This window comes from Parasteatoda tepidariorum, chromosome 8 (genome assembly GCF_043381705.1).
Source record: "Parasteatoda tepidariorum isolate YZ-2023 chromosome 8, CAS_Ptep_4.0, whole genome shotgun sequence".
Taxonomy (NCBI): domain Eukaryota; kingdom Metazoa; phylum Arthropoda; class Arachnida; order Araneae; family Theridiidae; genus Parasteatoda; species Parasteatoda tepidariorum.
In genome coordinates, this window is record NC_092211.1 from 73,786,283 (window position 1) to 73,809,409 (window position 23,127).

The 23,127-nt window shown below is 26.3% G+C and overlaps 1 protein-coding gene across 1 annotated transcript in view; it reads left to right on the top strand.

Moving 5' to 3' along the window:
- Positions 1 to 2,166: 2,166 nt before the first annotated feature.
- Positions 2,167 to 23,127, top strand: part of LOC107448610 (small G protein signaling modulator 3 homolog) — a 42,787-nt gene continuing 21,826 nt past the window's right edge. The window contains exons 1-8 of the mRNA XM_043048912.2: positions 2,167 to 2,338; positions 2,531 to 2,636; positions 7,536 to 7,720; positions 9,024 to 9,090; positions 16,517 to 16,647; positions 17,781 to 17,975; positions 20,344 to 20,478; positions 21,877 to 22,072. Of these exons, the coding sequence (XP_042904846.1) occupies positions 2,573 to 2,636; positions 7,536 to 7,720; positions 9,024 to 9,090; positions 16,517 to 16,647; positions 17,781 to 17,975; positions 20,344 to 20,478; positions 21,877 to 22,072 (973 nt within the window). The 5' untranslated portion in view covers positions 2,167 to 2,338; positions 2,531 to 2,572. The remainder of the gene's footprint in view (positions 2,339 to 2,530; positions 2,637 to 7,535; positions 7,721 to 9,023; positions 9,091 to 16,516; positions 16,648 to 17,780; positions 17,976 to 20,343; positions 20,479 to 21,876; positions 22,073 to 23,127) is intronic.

The following is a 23,127-nucleotide window of genomic DNA, read 5'->3' on the forward strand; positions in this document are numbered from 1 at the left end:
AATATATTTTCTAATTTAATGTAATAAAAACGGTATTGCTTTCCGGTTCATATAATATATTCGCAAAAAAGACTCAGAAAATCACTGAAACTTAAAAATTGAAAATCATAATAAAACTGAAACATAAACTTTCAACGTCAAAAATATTAAACAATTTTGATTCGATATCAGAAAAAAGAGACTAAATACAGTGATGTAATTTTTTATTTTTCAATATTTAAGACATTTTAAAATTAGTATTAAAAACAACAAGAAACAAAAATAAGCTAACTGAAATATAAATGTAATCATTAAATTTAAAAAAGAAAAAAGAAAGTATTTCGAACTTTTTTTTTAAAAAAAAATATCATATACTGAAGATTATAATTTACCGAGAGGAGAGGAAACGAACAATATAATAATTTTCAAATTTGATATAATTTTAGTATTGAAATAATTATTAACAAGGAAAAAAAAACTAAGTTAAAAAAAGGAATTAAGAAGACAACAATGAAAGTCAACCTTAAATCAATGAAATGGCAATATATATTATCTTTTCGAAGTCTGTTTTAACAAATTTATCGGATAAATTTAAAGAATAATTACCTAATGATTTTAATTTAAATTAGAAATATTTTAAGTCACCAAAAAGTAAAAAAATATATAAAGAAATAGAATGAGGAATCTTAAAAATAAATAAATAAAACAATATAAAAATAAAAGAAAAACTTACAAGTTTAGATTATTTTATACTAATTAAAAGGAAAATAATTGTATGATTTTTTATTTTATTTTTACTTTAAATTAAAACATTTAAAAAAAATCATGTACTGTTAAAATAAAATAATTATAAAACAAATACATTAATACATTATACAAAACAATACATTAACTGAAGGAGAGTAATCAATATTGTATTTGCTTTAAAAATGAATCTAAGATCAACTAAAACCTGCAATTGTTGATATACTTTTACAATTTGAGATGGATGCTTTCTTAAAAAGCACTGTATATTAAGAAATTCAAAACCTGTCTGTTAGTCCCTTCTTCTATCAAAGTAATTTGTTAATTTTTGTGACAAAATAGAAACCACTTATCGTCTATTCATTTTTCATATTAATTTTGTATCAATGATTTTCGTGAATAATTCAATAATACACCGTGAATAATTCAATATTACAATATTTACAATTTTCTATTTTTTCTTTACAAAAAAGCAGCTACCTTCGTAAAACAAATTTTTCTTAAGACTTAGTGGGAGGTAAAATTACAAAGCAACTAAAATTTTCCTCCGCCCTAAAAAGGTTTTCTTGAAGAACATTCAAGAAAAACTCAACATTCAAACTCAATATTTAACTCAATTTTTTAACCGTCATTAGTATTTGCAGATTGTAAATTATCACCATTGGCACTGATGAAAAGTGATAATGTATTAAAAAAATAATGTATTAAAATATGATTAAAAGTATTATCCAAATAACTCTACAAACTGTTAGCATTCCTTAAGGAATGTTAACAGTTTGTAGGGTTATTTGGTTGCAAAAATATTAGATTAATCTCAACATTTTATTTTAGGAAACTAGGCGTGTTTTAACTGTTATTTTCAACAAGCAAGCGAGAGAGAAAGGCTTTTAGACAGAAAAAAAAGATCTTAAAAAGCTTTTTCTTTTAATCTAGCCTTACCACACTTTGGCGTCCCGCAGTGGACTGATCGTTAAGACACGGTTCCCAGCAGATCACCGAAGTCAAGCTCACTGGCTGCGGTCAGTTTGCGGGTGGGTGCCCACTTGGATCAGCCTGCGTAGGGACCGAGGGTGTGCGGTATTGGTCCTCGTTAAACTGTTCTACCGTAAAGTACTCGACTTCGCGTGCAGGTCGTAGGGCTACCGAAGCGGGAGTGCCATCCCCTCCGCAGAGGATCAAAAGTGTGATGGCATGTCTTCGGATCATCCTCAGGGATGTTTCCCACACCGTCGCCAATAGCCCATTGTGCAGCTCTAGTGCGACGTAAATTAACAACAGCTACAACAACAACCACACTTTGGAGCCCCCTTTACTCGGCACCGTACGCAAACGCTTGCCAGGTTAATGCATCAGTCCGAATTGCAATTAGTGAGAATGCTCCATTCAAAGTTTCAGTGGAAATAAGAACCAAATCTGAAATGTTACTCTAACTCATTGGTAACTGTAACTTCCAAAAGCAGAAAACTTTAACATCTGGTAGTTTAGTTTCCTTTTTTGTAAATATTTTGAATTGCAAAGATTAATATTTTCCATCTATTAATTGTATTTTCAAGCATGATTAGCGACTTCAAACTTTTTTTTCCGCATATTGGTTGTCATTATATTTAAATCTATGGTATGTCATTTATGTTTGATATATTGACAGATCGATTATTTTAAAATGTGTAGGCGATCCAATTTTTGAAATATTATTTTTGTGACGAAAAAATCACATAATTTATTGAATCCTTTGCCATTAGATTTTTTGAAGCAATTTTATTTTAGTTTGTAATAGTAGGATTTGGCTAAAATGTTTTGTAATTTCTAGTGTGGATCCAGATAGTTTTGAAGTTAATTGTGAATTGTCTAAATGGAATTAGCTCGAGCTGTTTTTGGAAAATCCCCTGAAGGATACAGTGGCAGAAACACTGCAGGTTTGTTGCTTAATCTAATTAAATATTTATTTTTTCTGGAATTTAAGATGATTAACTTATTAAAAAACTATAGATACATGTAATTGGGATGATACGTGGCTTCACAAAACGCTATATTTTTTCACTATTAAATGAATTACAATGGATTGTGCTCATCTTATAATCAGGGGTTTGTCCAGACATTTTGTGAAAGGTCCTTTTTTTTTTGCAAAATTGTATAAAACTATTCATAATTTGTGAATATAAAATAAGCGTTAAGTCAAATTCTTTCAATCAGGGTCCTGCTTTTGTGAATTTGTGCAGATAGGGTCCTGTTATTGCTAAAAATCTTTTTTAAGAAGTTTTTAAATTGTCAATAGATACAAGATTCTGCTCAACAATTGCTGCTACTAAACTAGAGATGCAGCATACAAATATTTGGTATTTAGCCTCTAATGTACAACACAGAATATTCATTTCGGATGAATAATAGAAACAAAATCACTCACATTATTAATAATTTCAATTGACATATTTTAAATAGCACAACTTAGTAATATATCACTTTTAATGTGTTACGCATTAAGCAAACTTAAACAAATTTATAATATTTTATTTAAAAAATTGCTAGAAATTAATTTTATTTGCATAATCTTCTATTAATTAATTTTATGAATAAATATTAATTGATCAATTATTTATTGACTAAAAAATTATACGCACACATTGTAAAAAAATGCGCACACAATGTTTGTAAAAGTAGAAATATTTTCTTAGATTACTACATTTAGAATTTAAACTTAGGGAAACTTAGTTTGTCTCGAACCGTCTTTCAGACACCCCCCCCCCTCCCAGGGGAAGGGTTTATTCCATTAACAAAACAATAATGAGAAAAAAATTTGTGAAGGGTTCGATTAAGAGTTGAATTATTTTGTGAAGGGTCCGTTTCTATGAAAAGATATTTTGTGAAGGGTCCGTTAATGGTCCCAAATTTCTTATAAACAGACCCCTGATAATAATAATTTTTTTTAAACATTTTTCGTTTTGAAAATTTTTGTGAGACTTAATTTTTTACTCATGGTGAAATAAATGAAGTAACAATTGAGTTACTTAACATATATTTTATTTTTATTTGTGTCAAAATCCCTTATGTAGAATCATGTAGATTATTTTAATTCTTTTTATTTTTTAAAAAGCGAACAAATAAATGAGAGAAAATTGATGATTTTTTTTTCTTACCATTGATTTTTTTTTTAAAAAAAGAAAGAAACAGAAACACTTTTAAACCTTTTCCAGTAAAATTTATAAAGCTGAATTAAAACAATTTCTGCAAATAATAAACAATACGATTTCCTTACTTGATTACAGGTTTAACTTTTTTGGGGTTTATTCCATTTTTTTAGTATCATTAATACTCTAAATACATTGATTACAGGCTTAACTTTTTAGAGCTTTATACCATTTTTTTTAATACCTTATACTTGTAAATTTGACTGCATATGAATGTTAGATTCAGTACCTAAAATTTTTACAATAATAATATTTTGGATTTATTAAGGTAGCACTTCAATTTTGCTATCAGGGTCAAAAGCTAATCTTGTAATGTGTATTTCAACATAGAAAGGAATAAACACCTTCATATTTGTTGCCATCAAATAATAATATTAATCTATTCATCTGTTATAAATATTGTAAGCTAATAGCTCCTTAGACAGGAAAAACTTTTAAAGTTACTTCTATCTCATTAGGCATTTGAATAAGGTACGTTGTAGAATGGTAATGAGTAAATCAAGCATGTATATAATTTCTTTATTTTTCAATTAACAGTGGATATGATTAGTTAAGGCCTTTTAATATTAAGAAATATATGTATGTTCTTTATCTATGTAAATGTATTAAGTTTTGTTAAAATTAACGTAACTCATCTTCCTTTTTCTGACAGTATCAATAAAACCGATGATATTTCTTTTCTCGCGTTGGTAACAGTTTTCATTTTTAATTGATAGGATTGGGCGCACAAGATCACATAGTGAGCATCATATGGCTAATCTACATTATATAAAACGCTAATACGTTTTAATTGATAGGCTTCAGCGTGCAAGAGCACGTAGTGAGCATCATATGGCTAATCGGGTGAATTATCAAAAAAATTTTTACAAATTTATCTTCATCGAAGCCGATGCTTTACATCCGGCGTTTAGTACTATTTCATATTGTTTTACAACGCATGGTTTTAGCCCTCTGGTGGGAAAGACTTTAAAACAAAACTTACAACAGTTACTTTTCTCAACAACTGAAATTTAGAATAGTGTAATTAAAAAAATTATGCGAACTGTTTGCAATTTCAAATTAATATTGAAATGCACAGGTTTAGAATTTTCTACAGTGAAAAGTTTTCGGAACTTCAGTGTTCAAAAAAGTATACAAAAGCTAGACGTTAAGAACGTATCCAATGAGTGAGCATCGGATTGCGAAGCAATCCGAAATGAACTGCGAAAGCAGTTCCGGGGGTTGGCGAGCGCCAGCGAGCAGGGGGCGAAGCCTCCTAGTTTCTATATATATCATCAGATTATTTTTACTTTAGTTTATATTAAAATATTTGTTGTCAACATTTCTTAGTGATTGAAAGAATGTAACACTAATTAATTAATGCATTGAATGTTAGAATATTGGATGCATTATTTGAAAGTTGTATTTAAAAGTTTCAAGCGATCATATGTGTACTATAAACCAAACAGTTTTTTTTTAAAAAAAAAACCAAGCTTGTTTTTTTGCTGAAAATATTTTTTTATATTTTAATTTTCTATGATTAATAAATACTTATAGTTTAAATGTAACAGTAATTAAAAAATATTAAATGTTCTCATAAGATTTTTTCACTTTTGAATTTAATTGCTAGTGTGAATCTGCATCACTTAATGTTAAATGTTTACATATCATTCTGGTTCTATAAAAATTTCTATATGAAATAAATTAATAAACAAAGCTGAGGTTATGTCACGTCTTTAAAAGAAAGTTAAAATAAAATAGATGATCATCAACTCCATATTTTGTTAGTTAAAATTTAATAATGCAATTATTGAATCAATTTAGATCAAAAGTTTCTATCTCAACTTTTTTTCCCATCTTATTAACGATCCATTTTGTTGCTATATAATGTATATAATGACGGCGTAAATTAATCAGGTGCTTGTCTGAATTTTTTTTTTTTTTTCATTTTTTTTCTGTCATCAGTATACACAAATTGTACAGTATCACATTTTTTTTTTTTTTTTTTTTTTAAATTTCTTAAAAATAAGCTATTTAAAATATTTTCAATTTTTATGTTTAATGCTGTATTATATTTACAAGAATATTGTTATATATTTAAAACTCTATTTTGTTAAAATAAAAAATTAAAATTTTTTAAAAATATTATTAACATATTTTGGAATCATTAATACTAAAACTTCTCTAATATTTAATGTGTTTAAATTTATGCAGCCTATTTGTCATTTTTATTCCTTCTCCTCATTCTTTTCCTTTTATTCCTTTTTATTCCTTCTCCTACTCATTTATATTAAAATTTGTATTTATTCAATAGATAAAAATTATTTTGTTAAAAACAGTTGATAATAACTATAAATTCTAACATTAATGTAAATAATGTCATGTGTGATATTTTCATTTGCACTAATAAGCCTTGTGGTAAATTACTATTTTACATGTACTATCAAATTAGCATTTAGGTATGTAAAATATCTATTTTCATGTTAAGTTGTGAAATATGTATGAAGGTCAATTGTAAAACTAAGTATTAAGCATATTTGAAATTTTCATCTTATTATTCTTTTTTATTCTTCATAATCATATATTCATGAATCTTTCAATTGTTTATTAAATATTTTAATAATTAGTTTAAAAAAAGGTTTTTATGAAATACTTTTTTATGGTTTATTTAGTTGGAGCTTATTTGTTTATCGTCTTAATATGTTTATTAGGTTTGTTTATTGAAAAAAGATTTTAGATCAGCTCAAACTCATGATGCAAGATTCATAAACATTTTTCCTACTGAACTTCTGGTTCAGTTATTAAGTATAAAAATGTAAAATTTATATGGTATGAACGATTACAGTGATCTACTACTTCTGTTTAGTGCTTTTGCTTTGTGAGGCTAACACTAAGTGTCAAATGACTTTGGAGTCTTATAATCAGTACTATATCAGCTGTTGGTTTTTTGGCAAAGAAAAATAAGCCAAAACATTATTGGAATTGGCTATTTTTATTTGTTTATTTATTTTCTAAAATGAGCATATAATATTTGATGGTTGACTCAGTGATTTCATTTTATAAATGTCTCTGAATATGACTTGGAGAGTAATTGCCCAAAACAATCAAAATAACATAATGACCATTTTTAAGTTCAAACATTAATGAAACTAATAAATTTTTATTCCAAGGAAAATTGCAAACAATATTCGTTACTATCTCAAAATAAGTAATTTTAATAAAGGGTGAGGAGAAAATATTCTTGTAGCATTGATGATTATATTGGAAGAGTTTGTTAATAATATTTTAATTTATTTTTCTTGAATTTTATTCACCCTTCCTTATAATTTAACTTCTCAAGAAATTTGCCTTTAAGTACATGAGTCTATATTTTTCCTTTCTTTTAATCTTCCCTACAGGAATGTCAAGAGGGTTAATATATTCACAAACTTTTTTATTATATCGTTAAACCTTGTTAACATGAACTTGAGGAGGCGCAAGAAGTTTTTATTATTAGGTAGTTTTAAAATTTATTTTATAAAAATTGGATAGGTAGAATAATTAGGGATTTCTATTGTGGTAGAATAATAATATATATTTTATTTTATGCTTATAAAGTGTTTTTATTTTTCACTTATTAATGATTTTAATTCAATAATAATGTAATTTTAGTGGAAACATTATCAGAAGACGAAGATGATCCATATGGGGATGACATCAGTGAAGCAATCAGTATTCGTGCCAACTTGTTTGGTTCTCCTTCCAGTGGTCAAGGCTATTCTCCTGCACCTGGGGGACCTTTCTCTGCTTTGACTCCTTCTATGTGGCCACAAGATTTATTAGCAACTTTAGCTCAGGTAAAAAAATTATTTTAAATTTAGTAATTGTTTTATAAATGAAAAAATATTTCTTCATTATATATAATGTTCTATTTAACTGGTTAATAGACAGAAATAAAAAGCTTGCCAGTATTGGAATTTTCCATGGAATGTCACACTTTTTCACTAATAATCAACACTTATTTGTTCAAAACTATTTTAAACAAATTGTATTAACACAATTAAAACAATTTAACATTTAAAAATAGTATAAAATGTCAGATGTTTGTTTGTGATTGAAAGTAGCTTTTTATGCAGTTGTGGTGTGCTGATGCATCTGAGTCTAGTTTTTTTAGTTATTCAACATTTATCTATATGTTGTATTAGAATAAGCAGTGGGGTATTGTTGATGTTCGATTTTTTTTTACTGCATATTCCTAGTAATCTTCAAATTATTAAATTTAAAAAAAAATCTTAGTGTTAATTCTGAATTAAAGAAAAAAAATTTTATGTAAAGTATTGCTGCTATTTATTTTTCCAAAAAGAAAAGTATGAATAAAGGAAACAATTGTAAAAATAATTTTGCTCCATACTCAATATTTATTAAATAATGTAATTTTCAGTTTGTGAATTAAGCAGCTTGGCTTGATATAATTTTTTCTGCTCTGTTCAATTTACTATGTAGACAATATTAGTAACAGCTGATTGTATTATGAAAAGGGAACTGATTTGAATGGCAGATGTTAAGATAGTAATGTTTATAAATGATAGTGTTGGAAAAAATTAATTATATGCTTTCAGAAAAGTTTCTTCATTAGCTAAGATTTTTTTATTAATTATTAAAGCCTATATTCTGTTACTCAGTGTCTGTAGCCAAAGTCGTATATTATCAAAGCCTGTTTAAGTTGACTTTCTCATTGCCGTATTGTGTCCTTTAAACGCTCGTATCACAAATTCTTTTCTAAAGAATAAGAGTACATTGATTGTACTATTTGATCAGTCATCTCAGCAATTTTAATTATATAGATCTATAATATCTAATGCTATTATATGTAATGCCGGTGAATAGAAATATCACAAAAACAGTAATTAAGCAAAGAATTTTTTTAAAAGTTTCTTTTAAAAATTTAAGTCTGAATTGTTAAATAAAATCCAACATTTATTAAAAATAAACTCTAAGCATTTAGTTTGTTAATAATAGTTGCTAGATTGATACAATTGTAATATTTATAATATAAAAATTTTGATTTGTGTCTGAAAACCATAATTATTGAAGGTATTTTGTTTTAAAATGTTTATTTGATTGTAACTCTTATTTTAAACAATTTTTATTATTTTCAAGCCTGAAGATTCTGAATGCCACCCTGATTATCGTTTTGATGAGTTTGGATTTCGTGTAGATGAAGAAGGTAAACTATGATTAACTAAGTTTCATGCTTTTTTTTTACTGAATTGATTATACTTTGTGAAGCAATAACTTATCAATAAAATGTATCAAAATTATGAGATTTTGTGAAATTTGTTTCTATATATTTTTAGTAGGCTGTCAGTTGTCAATAGGTTTCGAAATGAGATATCTTTGAAAACTTTAATATGGTTAGTCTTTAGTGATAACTGGGTTTTAAATTGAGATTATATAATGACTTAATAGATATAGCTAGTTTTTTAAATTGTTTGGTGTTCTATATTGCATTTTACTCTTAATTAGTATCTCAGTAGTTGAATAAATGGATATTCTTAAGTTTTTTAATTGTTTGAATGCAATTATATAACATGTTTTCAAATAAAATCCTCTATACTTTAAAACAAAACCAAAGTTTTCTAAAACTTATAAAAATTAAATAAATAATAACAGTTTTTTTTTAATGAAGTAAAGGCCTGTTTAGACAATCCAATTTCTTGGACAGAGATTGATTGATATTGATGGAAACTTGTTTTGCTTTGAGCTTGGATCGTGTAAACAAACATCCAAGAACTTGGTCCAACTTCTTGGACGATAGTAGAGCATGTTCTACTTTCCATTCAAGTTTTTTTTCCCCTTAACCAATCAGCGTCTTAGGTTTCGTGACGTCAACAAGCTGGCAGCAAATTATGTCATTTTGTTGTGGGTTTTCATATATTTTAGTCCAAATAAATTGATCTGTTGAGGTTTATTTGTGTTATTATGATTTTATTTGAATTTATTTAGTAATTTTAAACTTATGTAAGTATTATTTTATAATGCTGAATATGAACAATGTGCATGCGCAAGTTTTTCTTTCAACGAATCAGCGACATTCAAGAACTTGGATAGTGTCAACGAATCATCCAATTTCTTGGACAGAGAAATCCGTCCAATTTCTCGGATTCAAGAAATTGGACCGTGTAAACAGGCCTTAAATACCAGCTAATTATGATGCATTGTTTTCAAGAAAGCCATGTTTGAAATAGTTCAGCTAAATGCACTATTATCATTGGACTGAAGGGAATTGGAGTTAAAGGTTTAACTTTTATGCAATTCAAATACATTTTAGTTTTATAGAATGGGCTATTTACCATTACAAGTTTAATGCCTGACTCAAAAGTTTCTCTGTCTCAGCAATTTTAATTAAAAGGAAGTCAGAACTGTAATGTGGTAGTGTGCCACAAGACTGCTCCTCCTCTGCTTATTTTGGTTTTTCAACACTCTTCAATATGAGAGTGATGAATCTACATTTCAAATATGAGAAAATATACATTTAATGACATCAAATGTTGTGATAATAGAATTTCTCTTTGAAGAACAAGCTCAAGTCACATCTAGAACACAATCAGGAATTTTCAAAAGAAAATCTGACACTTTAATGGGAAGAAAAAATTAAATAAATTGTAAAATAAAAAATTAATTGTAAAAATTGTAAAATAAAAATTAATTGCACTAAATTGTAAAATAAAAAAATAATAATAAAATAAATAAATTGTGAAATTTTTAAAAAATAGCATATGTAGCATTCAATTTCTTTTTAAATTCAAACATTTCTGAATAATAAAAATTCCAAAACATATAGACCACTATTTTAAACCCCTAACGATCAATTAATTTTCAAGAAAACGATCATAAAAATGCCTATTTTTTTATCCCTGAAAATTATATACAAATATGTGTATGTTTTTAGCTTAAAATTTTGAAAAATTAAATTTTTAGACAAAGCCAACATTCAGGGTTTCTATGACTTAATGTTGGTTTTCCAGCACGCTAGGAAAATTTGAAAAATATGTGTTTTAAACATTAAAAACAAATTTTATTAAACTTACGTATGATATACATAAAGATCAGTAATTTTTTCTTGTGTGATAAATTTCAAAGCATGAGATACAGAGGCCAACGTCGCAATCTGGACAGTAGTACCGAGTAACCTTCCTACATCTCTTCCACTATGACCTTAGAAATATCCTGGTGTGTAAAATGAGATATAAAATGTTTTCCGGGCAAAAGAAATTAATTAGTTTTATTCTTATTGGCGCGTTACTACTGTACACTCCATCCCAGAAATATCACAGGAGTGAGAAATAGAGGGTGAAACCTCACCCCGTCGTTTTTATGGGATAAACAGATTATATTTGCTTTTCAAATTTTCACAATATCCAACTAGTCCATAACTTGTCCAGAATATGATTGAATTTCGCAATTAAGACACCTCTAATGATATATTGTCTATCTGTGCAATTGAAGTAAAAGAATTTGTTAATTTATCTTAATCAAACGATAACAATTCAGTTGCAGAAATCAGTAATAAAACTCTTGTTAAAACTGTTACTTTTTGTTATGTTTTACTTTGTTTGACAATATTTGAAAAAGTACTTGATGCAGCAGTGTTTAAATGATGAAGTATTTTCTTTCATCCATTAAATTGAAAGAGAATTTTCTGTGTCAAGGATTGAAGAAAACGTTAAATATTTCTCAGTACGCATTTTGAAAATTTAAATTAACTGCAATTTTAGCTACTGAATAAAATGTGTTTAATTTCTAATTGTACATATTTTTGTGTTGTTGCTATTGTGTAAGGGGAATTGAGATTTTTCTTATTTGTTTTGGTTGCTGCATTAAAGATCTCCAATTTAATAAATAAAATTTTGTGTCATTATTAATTACTTAAATTAGGATCTGACAGAGATCGAATCAAAACTTAGGATATTTTTTATCACTTAAATGCAGTAATAAATGACATAAACAATTTTAATACACTCTGTAAAGTATTATGAAGGCCCAGGGTTTAAGCTGAGTCTAAAAATTCATTAGCAAAAAAACTAAAATCTGAAAAAAAGTTTTAGCAAAATGCTAAAATGCCATTAGGCTTATAAAATTACTTTATATCAAACAAGTACTGTAAGTTATCTGACAAAGAATAACTTAATGTACAAGAATATCAGAAAGAATACCTATAACAAAAAAAAAACACATTTATTATTTATCAAAACATTTTGGTNTTGTCCATTCTTAGCTATTTCTATAAGTTCTATCTTATTACAGGTTCTGGGTAATCTTTATTTATGCTCTAGTAAGCATTTTTGTCTGCAGATCTATACATTTATAACTTTTCGTTATTATCGAAGATTATGCAAATTTATACTTAAACAATTTAAACTTATTAAGAAATGTGAACTTATATTATGAAATTAAGAAAAAAAATCTACACAGTTTTATTCTATGCATGTAGACTTATTTTATAAACACGAATTTCATCTATTATTATAAATTCATTACACATACATTTATAACGATAAAAATATCTTGCAGAAAGATATTGGTTCTAGTTAGGTCAGTCGCAGAAAGTCAGAAAAAATTCTGCCACAGGGATGTAACATATTGCCTCTATTTATTTTTTCAAAAAGAAAAGTATGAATAAAGGAAACAATTGTAAAAATAATTTTGTTTCAAATTCAATATTTATTAAATAATGTAATTTGCAATTTGTAAATTGAGCTGCTTAGCTAGTTTTGATATAATTTTTTTTGCTTCGTACAATTTACCATGTGGACACTATTAGTATTATAAAAATGGAAATGATTTGAATGGCAGATGTTTAGATAGTAATGTTTATAAATGATAGTATTAGAAATTTTTTTTTATATGCAGTCAGAAGACTTTCTTCATAAGCTAAGTTCTTTTCTTAATTATTAAAATCTATACTCTGTTACTCAGTGTCTGTAACCAAAGTCCTATCTTATCAAAGCCTGTTTAAGTTGACATTCTCATTAAGGTATTGTGTCCTTTAAATGCTTCTATCAAGAATTCTTTTTTAAAGAATAAGAGTACTGTTGATCTATATTGATAGTACTATTTTATCAGTCATCTCAGCAATTTTAATTATATAGGTCTATAGTATGTAATACTATATAGGTCGATAGTATGTAATACTACGGGAGTCTGTCTATGTTTTTTGAAGAAGTGCCTATTTTGTGAAAATTTAGACATAATTTGTGAAAATTAAAAATTATATTAAAAAATCAACACGAAAATATGATAAAGTACGAAAGTATTTTCAAAAATTGTCACTAAAAATGAAAAGCATTTATGACTGGTAAATTTCTATATATTTTTTCCCATATATACAAAAACAATTTTGCTATTGTAAAATTTTGGGCTAAAAATTGTATCCAAATTTCAAAATTCATAAAAATCATTATCCACGGTTAAATTTCAACTTGAATTTAATAAAAGCGCTCATTTAACAGAACTAGTACTAAAAGTTTTTTTAGTTATGTGAACATTCAACTGGATCATATAGAAAAAAGCTTCACAGAGAAAAAAATGGTTCATAAAAAAAATAAAGGTATGTTAGAATAAACTTACAATAGTGTTTAAGATGATGTTTGAGTTTCAACTTCCTGTAAAGTTTATAGAAGGAGAGCCTCGTCGTTTCATTTTAAAAAACTCCACGGAAAAAAAAACTCACTTTGATATGGCATAAATTAATGGTTAGACATACCATATTGCACTATCTATCTGACCAAACACTTGCTACCTTTTCGTAGAAGACAGCTGGCAGAAAAGCTCCTCCTTTCCATAGAGAACAACGAGAACGGAATTTGCAAGAGAACTTACTTTTTTATTTGTGAAACTACCGTTTTTCCTAAAGATGAATTTGTGAAGGTACCTCTAAACGGTAATACATTTACCCTGCACAGACCCCTATGCTATTATATGTAATGCTGGTGAATAGAAATATCACAAAAACAGTAATAAAGCAAAGAATTTGTTTTTTTTTTAAAGTTTCTTTTAAGAATTTAAGTCTGAATTGTTAAATGAAATCTAGCATTTATTAAGTCTGATTAAAAATAAACTCTAAGCATATAGTTTGATAATATTAATAGTTGCTAGATTGATAGGTATTGTAATATGTATAATGTAGCAAATTTTAATTTGTGTCTCACATTTAGAAAAGTTTTTATTATTTCCAAACCTGGACTGTAATTGTAACTCACGTTTTAAACAATTTTTATTATTTTCAAGCCTGAAGATTCTGAATGCCACCCTGATTATCGTTTTGATGAGTTTGGATTCCGTGTAGATGAAGAAGGTAAACTATGATCAACTAAGTTTCATGTTTTTTTACTGATTAGATTTTACTTTGTCTGAAGCAATAATTATCAATAAAATGTATCAAATTGTGAGAATATATGAAATTTGTTTCTATTCATTTTTAGTAGGCTGTCAGTTATTTATTGTCAATAGGTTTTGAAATGAGATATCTTTGAAAACTTTAACATAATCTTTAGAGATAACTGGGTTTTAAATTGAGACTACATAATGAATTAATAGATATAGCTAGTTTTTTTTAAATTGTTTGGTGTTCTATATTGCATTTTGCTCTTAATTAGCTCAATAGTTGGATAAATGAATATTCTTAAGTTTATTATTTGTTTGAATGCAATTATATGGAATGTTTTTAAGTAAAATCCTCTATACTTTAAAACAAAACAAAAGTTTTCTAAAAGTTATAAAAAGGAAATAAATAATACCATTTTTTTAAATGAAGTAAATAATACCAGCTTATTATGATAAATTCTTTTTTAGAAAGCTATGTTTGAAATAGTTCAGCTAAATGCACTATTATCATTGGACTGAAAGGGGTTGGAGTTAAAGGTTTAACTTTAATGCAATTCAAATGCATTTTAGTTTTATAGAATAAGCTATTTGCCATTACAAGTTTAAGGCAGTATTTGACTCAAAAGTTTCTCTGTCTTCTGAAAGTAAGTCAGAACTGTAATGTGGCAGTGTGCCACAAGACTGCACCTCCTCTGTTTATTTTGATTTTTCATCACCCTAAATAAAATAGATTTTTTAAAAAAAAATAGAAGTATGAGCAATTATACATTTAGTGACATCAAATGTTGTGATAATAGAACTTCTCTTTGAAGGACAAGCTCAAGTCAAATCTAGGACTCTATCTGGAATTTTCAAAAGAAAATCTGACATTTTGATAAGAAAAAACTTGTATAAGAATTAATTCTAAATTGTAAAAAAATAATAAATAAACCGTGAATTTTTTTAAAAATAGCATATGTAGCATTCAATTTCTTTTGAAATTCAAACATTTCTGAATAATAAAAATTCCAAAACATATACTATTTTGGACCACTACTTTAAGTTGGGTCATGGTAAAAAGTAAAATTGATCAAATAATATATATATAGTTAGTTAGGTCACAATTTAGCAAACTACAATTTATCAAACTTTGCAACTTAACAAATTTTTCTTTTCCCCCTATTAAATTTAATGTAAAACCCCCTTATTTTATCAATGATAAACCTTAAATTAACGAATTATTTAAACAAATTAGATTTGCTTTTCAAATAATTGACTTAATTAAAACTTGTCCAATTGTAATTTCAAATAAAAACTTGTCCAGAAAATTATTGTATTCAGCGATTATGACACCTCTAATGAAATATTATCTATCTGTGCAATTGAAGTAAATGAAATTGTTAATTTATCATAATCAAATGATAACAATTCAGTTGCAGAAATCAGTAATAAAACTCTTGTTAAAACTGTTACTTTTTCTTATGTTTTACTTTGTTTGACAATATGTGAAAAAGTACTTGATGCAACAGTATTTTTTTCCTCCATTAAATTGAAAGAGAATTTTCAGTGTCAAGGATTTAAGAAAATGTTAAATATTTCTCACTACGCATTTTAAAAATTTAAATTAGCCGCAATTTTAGCTACTGAATAAAATGTGTTTAATTTCTAATTAGACATATTTTGTGTTTTTGCTATTGTGTAAGGTAAATTCAGATTTTTTTAATTTTGGTCGCTGCATTAAAGCTCTCCAAGTTAAGAAGTAAAATTTTGTGTCCTTATTAATTACTTAAATTAGGATTTGTCAGATATATAATCAAAACGTAGAATATTTTTTATCACTTAAATCCAGTAGTGAATGACATAAATCATTTTAATACGTTATTTAAAGTATTGTGAATGCACTAAATTAATTTAAAGTTGAATTTGATTTTTAGTTTTTATGCAAAACTAATCTTCATGTTGGCCAGTATCTTTGTAAGGACGTTTTCCTATATACCCTATTTCCCTTTAGAATAAATAATACATAAACAATATAAATTATCTTTGCTTGGAAGCATTCAGATTACAAAAGGCTTAATTAATGACCTTGATATGTGATTTTTTTGCAACTATTTTCACAGAAATAAAAATTAATACTAGTTCAGTATTTGATATAAAACTCACAAGATCTGAATATTTTAAAAGCAACTAATTTTGTTATACCTGAACGTTTTTAAATATCTCTTGGTCTGATACTCAAAAAATTTCTTTTATTATTTTGTAATTTGTTTTTATATTGTCAATTGCAGATGGTCCTGAACAAAATTCTAGTAAACTTTTGAGTATTCCTTTTGTTGAAGATCCTCAACATCGTCTTCAGTGGATTGCCTATTTAGAATTCACTCATAATAATGAAGTGGGAGATCTGACTTGGGATAAAGTAAAATACCCTTGCAATTTTTATTATTAATCATTATTTATTTTTCTAGATTTTTTGTTGTTGTTGAAGATTTTAATGTATTTATATTTATACTTTTAAAATAGGATATACTTCACAGATGTGTATTTTAATGATTTAAAAACTGTTACTAACTATTTCGAAACTGTTCAAATCTACTTTACTATGTAAATTCGATATTGTTAGAACTTTCTTTTGCTATCTAATCACTTACGAAATTTTGTCAAACATGTGTGCTCATTTGTCTACACTTTAAGAATGCTATTTACAACTATAAAAAACTTTTATGAATCACAATCAATATAAGAAAATAAAACTCTTTTCTATTTTCATATTCAGGTAATATATTCAGGTAATATTCTATATTCAGGTAATATTAGAAATGTCTTTTTTTGAAGTTTGTTCAATCTATTTTTTTTTCAATGTTTGTTCAATGACAAATGTTCTTATCAATTCATATAGCTTTATTGTTCTGTTAATTTAAAAAATATTTTTAATTTTATAGTTTTTTGAAATTTTTCTCGCTTATATATATCATATTGTTTGGAAATAAAGTATCATAAAGTGTCTTATACAGCTGCTAATGTATAACAAGAACAATTTTATAATTAAAAATCTCTACCTTATTTACGAACACTATGAAATACTAATAATAATGAGATTAAGAAGGCAGTTTTTATTTAATTTTTAAAGATTATATTAATACTGTCTTGTTCAGGCAAACTTGTATGGAATATATGTTAGGTTAGTTATTTAGAATAATGCAATCAGTATTAAAAAAAAATACTTTTAACTTGATTGTCTTTTATATCAAATTTGGGATAAGGTCTTATTGCTTCCTTGCAGGATAACTGATTTTACTTGATTTATTCATCAGAGAAATATTGTTTGACAATTACATTTTTTTTAAAAATTGATTTGGCCTTAAGTGATGATTAATTTATTTCTTGCTTTCATTAAATAAATGTTTAATTTACTTATTAATAATGATTTATTAGAATGAATGCCTATTAAAGCTGATGATTTGATGAATGTTTAATTTACTAATCCGCTTCGGTTGTAGTTGTAGGTTATGATCTAACATGTTGGTCTAACTTATAATGTTTTTATTGAAGGTGGAGGCTTACTTATCACGTTCAGACAAACTTGGTGCGATGATTCGTCAGGGGATTCCACACTCACTGAGGCCTCAGCTATGGTTGAGATTGTCTGGAGCGATGAAAAAGAAAACTTCATGCAATTTAACTTATAAAGATGTTGTGAAAGCAAGTTCAAATGATCATGTGATGACATCAAAGCAAATAGAAAAAGTATGTATTTGTTTGGAATCTGTATTTATTAATATGATTGTTTCAATTATGCATTGTTAAGATGTTAATGTAATTTTTTTTAAGAACATAAATAATATATATTTTTTTTAAAATTTAACAATCACTTTGTGTTTTTATTTGTTTGAAATTCTCCTAGACTAACTTAAAGTTTGATCCTGGTATTAATTGTTTGATGTGTTCAAAAATAGAAAAATTTGAGGTTAATTTTTCAAGTTTATATTTCTATTCTATTACCCTAATGTTTACTGGCATTTACATTGAAATCCTACAAGCAAAATCAGGGCCTTAAGAATAGTAATAGAAAAAAAAACAGAAATAGAATTCAAATGGTAATGGTATTTTCGAGATTTTCCATTTGAATCCTATTACAGTTGGATTCTGCTATAGTGAATTGTCTGCGGCCGCAGCAATAAGTCCACTATAAATTATAGTTTACTAAATGTAAATTCTTTGAAAAAACATCTTGTTCTATTGTTAAAAATAGTAATAGAAATATTACGTAATTTGCTTTATAAATTATTAACAAACTAAATATGTTAAATCTCTTTTCAAAGAAATTTGCTTATATCAAACTTCTTTTTATAATGAAATTTTTAATCGGAATGCGAAATATTTCCGGGATGGGAAACTTTCGAAATATTTTCCTTTCAATGAAGTTGTTGTCACTCTGTAACAAAAATTTGCTAGAAAATTCTAGCCATTTAATTTTTCAATTTTCGTCACTTTTGAAGTTTTTTATTAGTAAATTATCCATGTTTCTCATTATTTTCGAAGAAAAAAAAGACATTATTCCAATCGTTTGAAAACCAATTCATGCTCCTGTGGATCCGTTTTTGAAACAACTAGCATTATTCATTTAATCGAAATGACTCATCTTAAACACTTCCTTATAATGTGTATCACTTCATTTTTAATTATAAGTCATAGTTATATACTTTTACTACAACTTACCACATAAATTAAAGATTTTGTATCATTCATTTAACTAACTGCAAAAAAAGAAATTTCAGTTCACTGTAAACGAACTGTTGATTTATCAGTTGCTCACTATAATCGTATGAAACAGGATTAGTTGAATAACAGTTTGGACAAGACCACTGAAAACATTCCCTATAACCGAGTGTTCACTTAATCGCAGGTTCATTATATGGACTAGACTGTAGTAGTTGAACTGTTTTTCCTTACCATTTCATCTTATAAGAAGTACATTTTTTTATTATTGTTAGCCTTCCCAAATTTTTTTTTAAAAATCTTTTTAATAAATGAGCAATATTTCCCAAAATAATTCTTTATAATAATAAATTACTTCTACCATGCTTCAGGAACAACTTGTTAAGTATTGGTATTAAATATGAGTACTATTTCATGAATATTATTGTCTATTTAAAGTTAAAAGCGAACTTTTTTAACATTATATCAAAAACTTAGTTTTAAGTAAACTGTATTTTTTCTCAAAATGTTTGATTGAGCTGCAGTTATTCACAAAAATTTGAGTAGGACTTCTATCGAGGGGTTTAGAACAAGACAGGTCTAGATTCAAAAATTAGTAGTGAAATGATAAATAAATATAGGTTTGCCTTGTTTTCCCCCAAATTATTTACTTCACAGCAGAGGACAGATGATTAAATGTAAAATTCGTCACAAAAATAGCAAGATAGAAATCCTAGGTTGGTTTCTGCCCATTTAATTAAAATGGAGAAGAAAATGGGTTACATTGCTTATTAAATTGGGGTTTACTATGACAGAGTATTGAGAAAACTCATTAATTTTATTAGAAGATTTATTTGGCTGCTAAATCCTTTGCGCCTTACAAACTGTTGTTGTAAAAGAATTTGCTACTGAAAAGTATTTTAATGTGTCTTAATTATTATTATTTTCAGATTATTAAAAAAAAAAAAAACTCTTTATAGCATATGATTCTAAACGTGTTAACCTTTTAAATTTGTCGTTTAAACTTATAAAATTTAGTTTACAAGGAGTCCGACTTTTATTGTAAATTATTCATACCAATATCTTACTACCTGAGATAATTTGAAGTCTTTTTTTGTGTAAACTGCTAATATATAGTTATCCCATACTTACATACCATATATCATCCCCATACCATCCGTTTTGTAACAACAGCCTTTAATTTAGTAGTTTTATTGCTGAATATAAAAATAAAGACTTAAAACCTGAAGTATGACAGATATGCATCTGAAACTGTTATAGAATTTTAATTTCATGAATTAATTTTAATTTCTGTGAGACATTGCTATATTAAGCACTTATGTTGCCATTATTACATTTTTTGTTAGATTTTTATGCTTATGTTTTATAATTAAAGAATATTACTTTGATTTTTCAGGATCTTTTGAGAACCCTTCCGAGCAATGCATGCTTTTCTCATATGAATAGTACTGGAATTCCTCGTTTACGAAGAATTTTAAGGGGACTCGCTTGGCTTTACCCGGATATCGGCTATTGTCAAGGAACTGGTGTGGTAAATATTATGCTAAACCTATTCTACTACTTTTGTTGTTCTGACTATCTCTCTACCATAATTCTTTTCAAAAACCATACTTTTTATTCACATATTTGACATATTGTTACTTTCTGAGGTCTTATCCAGGAACAGTAATTAATAATACTAATAAAAGCTTGATTATTACTACCTATACTAATAAAAGGTTAATTTTTAAAGAAAAAAATAGTCATAACAATTGAAAAGTTATGCAATTTTGTCCTTTAAAGGGAGTTGTTACAGCTTTAAAACATATTCTGAATAAACTTATTTTACTTAATTCAGTTTAGCAGCACAACTTAATAGTTACCATATTTTCAATTAGCATTTAATTCTGTTTCAAACGTTTTTATTTTAATTCTATTACAGTTAAACCTTAATTCTTTTACAAGCCTTTAACAGAACCTGTCCAAGCTAATAAAATCATTCAATGCAGACAGTACACAATTATTCCTTTTATTTTTACGTTATTTTAGCACCAAATAATTCATGGTTTAAAACAAAAGTATACTCTTACTTTAAATAAAATTCTATTAATTTTTTGCCCACCTCAAAAGTAAATTCAACCTTGTGATACATAGAAAACATTTATTTTTCTATAATTTTCTCTCTTTTTTTCTTTAATGACTTTCCATTTTTTTCCTCTTATGTCTGATGAATTTTTAAAATTACCACACTATTTAAAAGCTGTGTTGTGCACTTTTCAAAATCGTTAAAAACTAATCAAAATCAACTTTAAATTATTAAGATTACAGCCATGTGTTGACATTTAGGATTTTTCAATGTAATTTATTAGAGAGCTATTTATAAATTAGCTTTTGTTAAGTTTTATGTTGTGTGAATTGAACTAAGGTTGTTTCTAAGGTCAATTTCGCTTTTAAATTTTTTGATATTCACTTTAATAATTTTATTCTTTCTTATATACAATAGTTTAATTTTATTAATTTTGTGTAAGTAACTTAGTAGTAGTTCATTAATTTCTTAAGTACTGTATTTTTCTGATCTATTCATCTATCATTTATAAATGAATACTCTGGATAAAAATTTTTAAAATAAATCTTGTTGCAAATTATTATTGTATTAAGTTTTATGTTTTAAACCTCAAGAGCAGCATTTTAAAAAAAACTTTCTTTAACAAATTCCTTGCACAAAAACAATCTTCTTAATTTTTTCTTTTCAATAGTTCTCATTCTTTCATTTATTTTAAATTTTGCAATCTCATGCCTGACATCACAAGCTCATTAATTTTGATTACTTATTTTAAAATTTTAATCATGACGTTGCAGTTTTAGCATTCATACATGATCATAGTATTATGTATGTAAAAAAAAATATTAAGATTATCTATTTAAAAAATGAAATGTTCTCTTCTTTCAGATTGCTGCATTATTATTGCTGTTTTTAGAAGAAGAAGAGGCCTTTTGGCTAATGTGTACTATTGTAGAAGATTTATTACCAGCTTCTTATTATTCTAGTACTCTGATTGGAGTTCAAGCAGATCAACGTGTATTAGTCACTTTAATTTCATGTATACTTCCAGACTTAGACCTTGTTCTCAAAGAACATGATATAGGTAAGAAAGTTGAAATTGATTAATAATGATAATGCAGTATACTCTAGTACTTTGATGCCTCCAAAACCTTGTTATGTCAAAAAAATATTTCTCCCTCTGGTATTATATATCTACCAAATGTTAATTTAAATTCCTATGTTGAAGAGTTCCTTATTAAAACTTAGTTTTGTCAAATTTTTTTTCTAAATAGAAAATTAATTTTTTTGAAAAAATCAGAATATAAGTTTATTGTAAATCAATTATTTTCTATTTAATGCATGATTGCTTTTGTCTTACTTTTAAAAATAAAATTATCATTGCATTTAGACTTATAGTCAATTATCATTACATGCATATTTATTAGTAGTTAATTTTATGTTTAATGACTTTACTTTTTAGAGTAGTATTTTAAAATATATTTTTCTACTATTTAGAACATATTTAGTTTTGAACTTGTTATCTCAATTTTTTTTAGCATCCCTTTAACTTAGAGATATTGAGAGTATACTGTAATAAAATTATAAAATAAAGCAAAATTTTGAATTATTTGGTTGATACTTGAAACAAAAATCTGTTTTAAGTTTTATTTTATAATTTTTTTTAATTTATTATTATTTTTTTGAACTCAAATTAACCAAATACTTAATTAAATTAACCTGTTTATACTTTACGTATGGTTTTCTACATCTCATAGCAGTAATTCTTTATTAATTTAACAGCATTAGGATTAGTATTTTTAGACCTTACTACAGTTCTGAGAAAGAGCTTTGTTATAAATTAAGAATTCAAACGTTTAAAATTTTCATCCCTTGTTTTAAACTATTAGATATTTAGTACAACATATAAATTAAATAAAAGCAAGTTTATAAATTAAATAAAAGCAATTTTCGAACTTTGTGAATGTATATTAAATTCAGTTCAAAATCAAAATCATTATTTGAAAACTAATTTTAACCAGTCCTTCTCGATTAAAAATTTACTTCTGCTTATGAAGTGAGTTTTATAAAAATTCCTTATTTCTATTAGCAATTACTTCTCTAAGTTCTAGTACTTTCTCTGCTGGAGTATAATTAAAG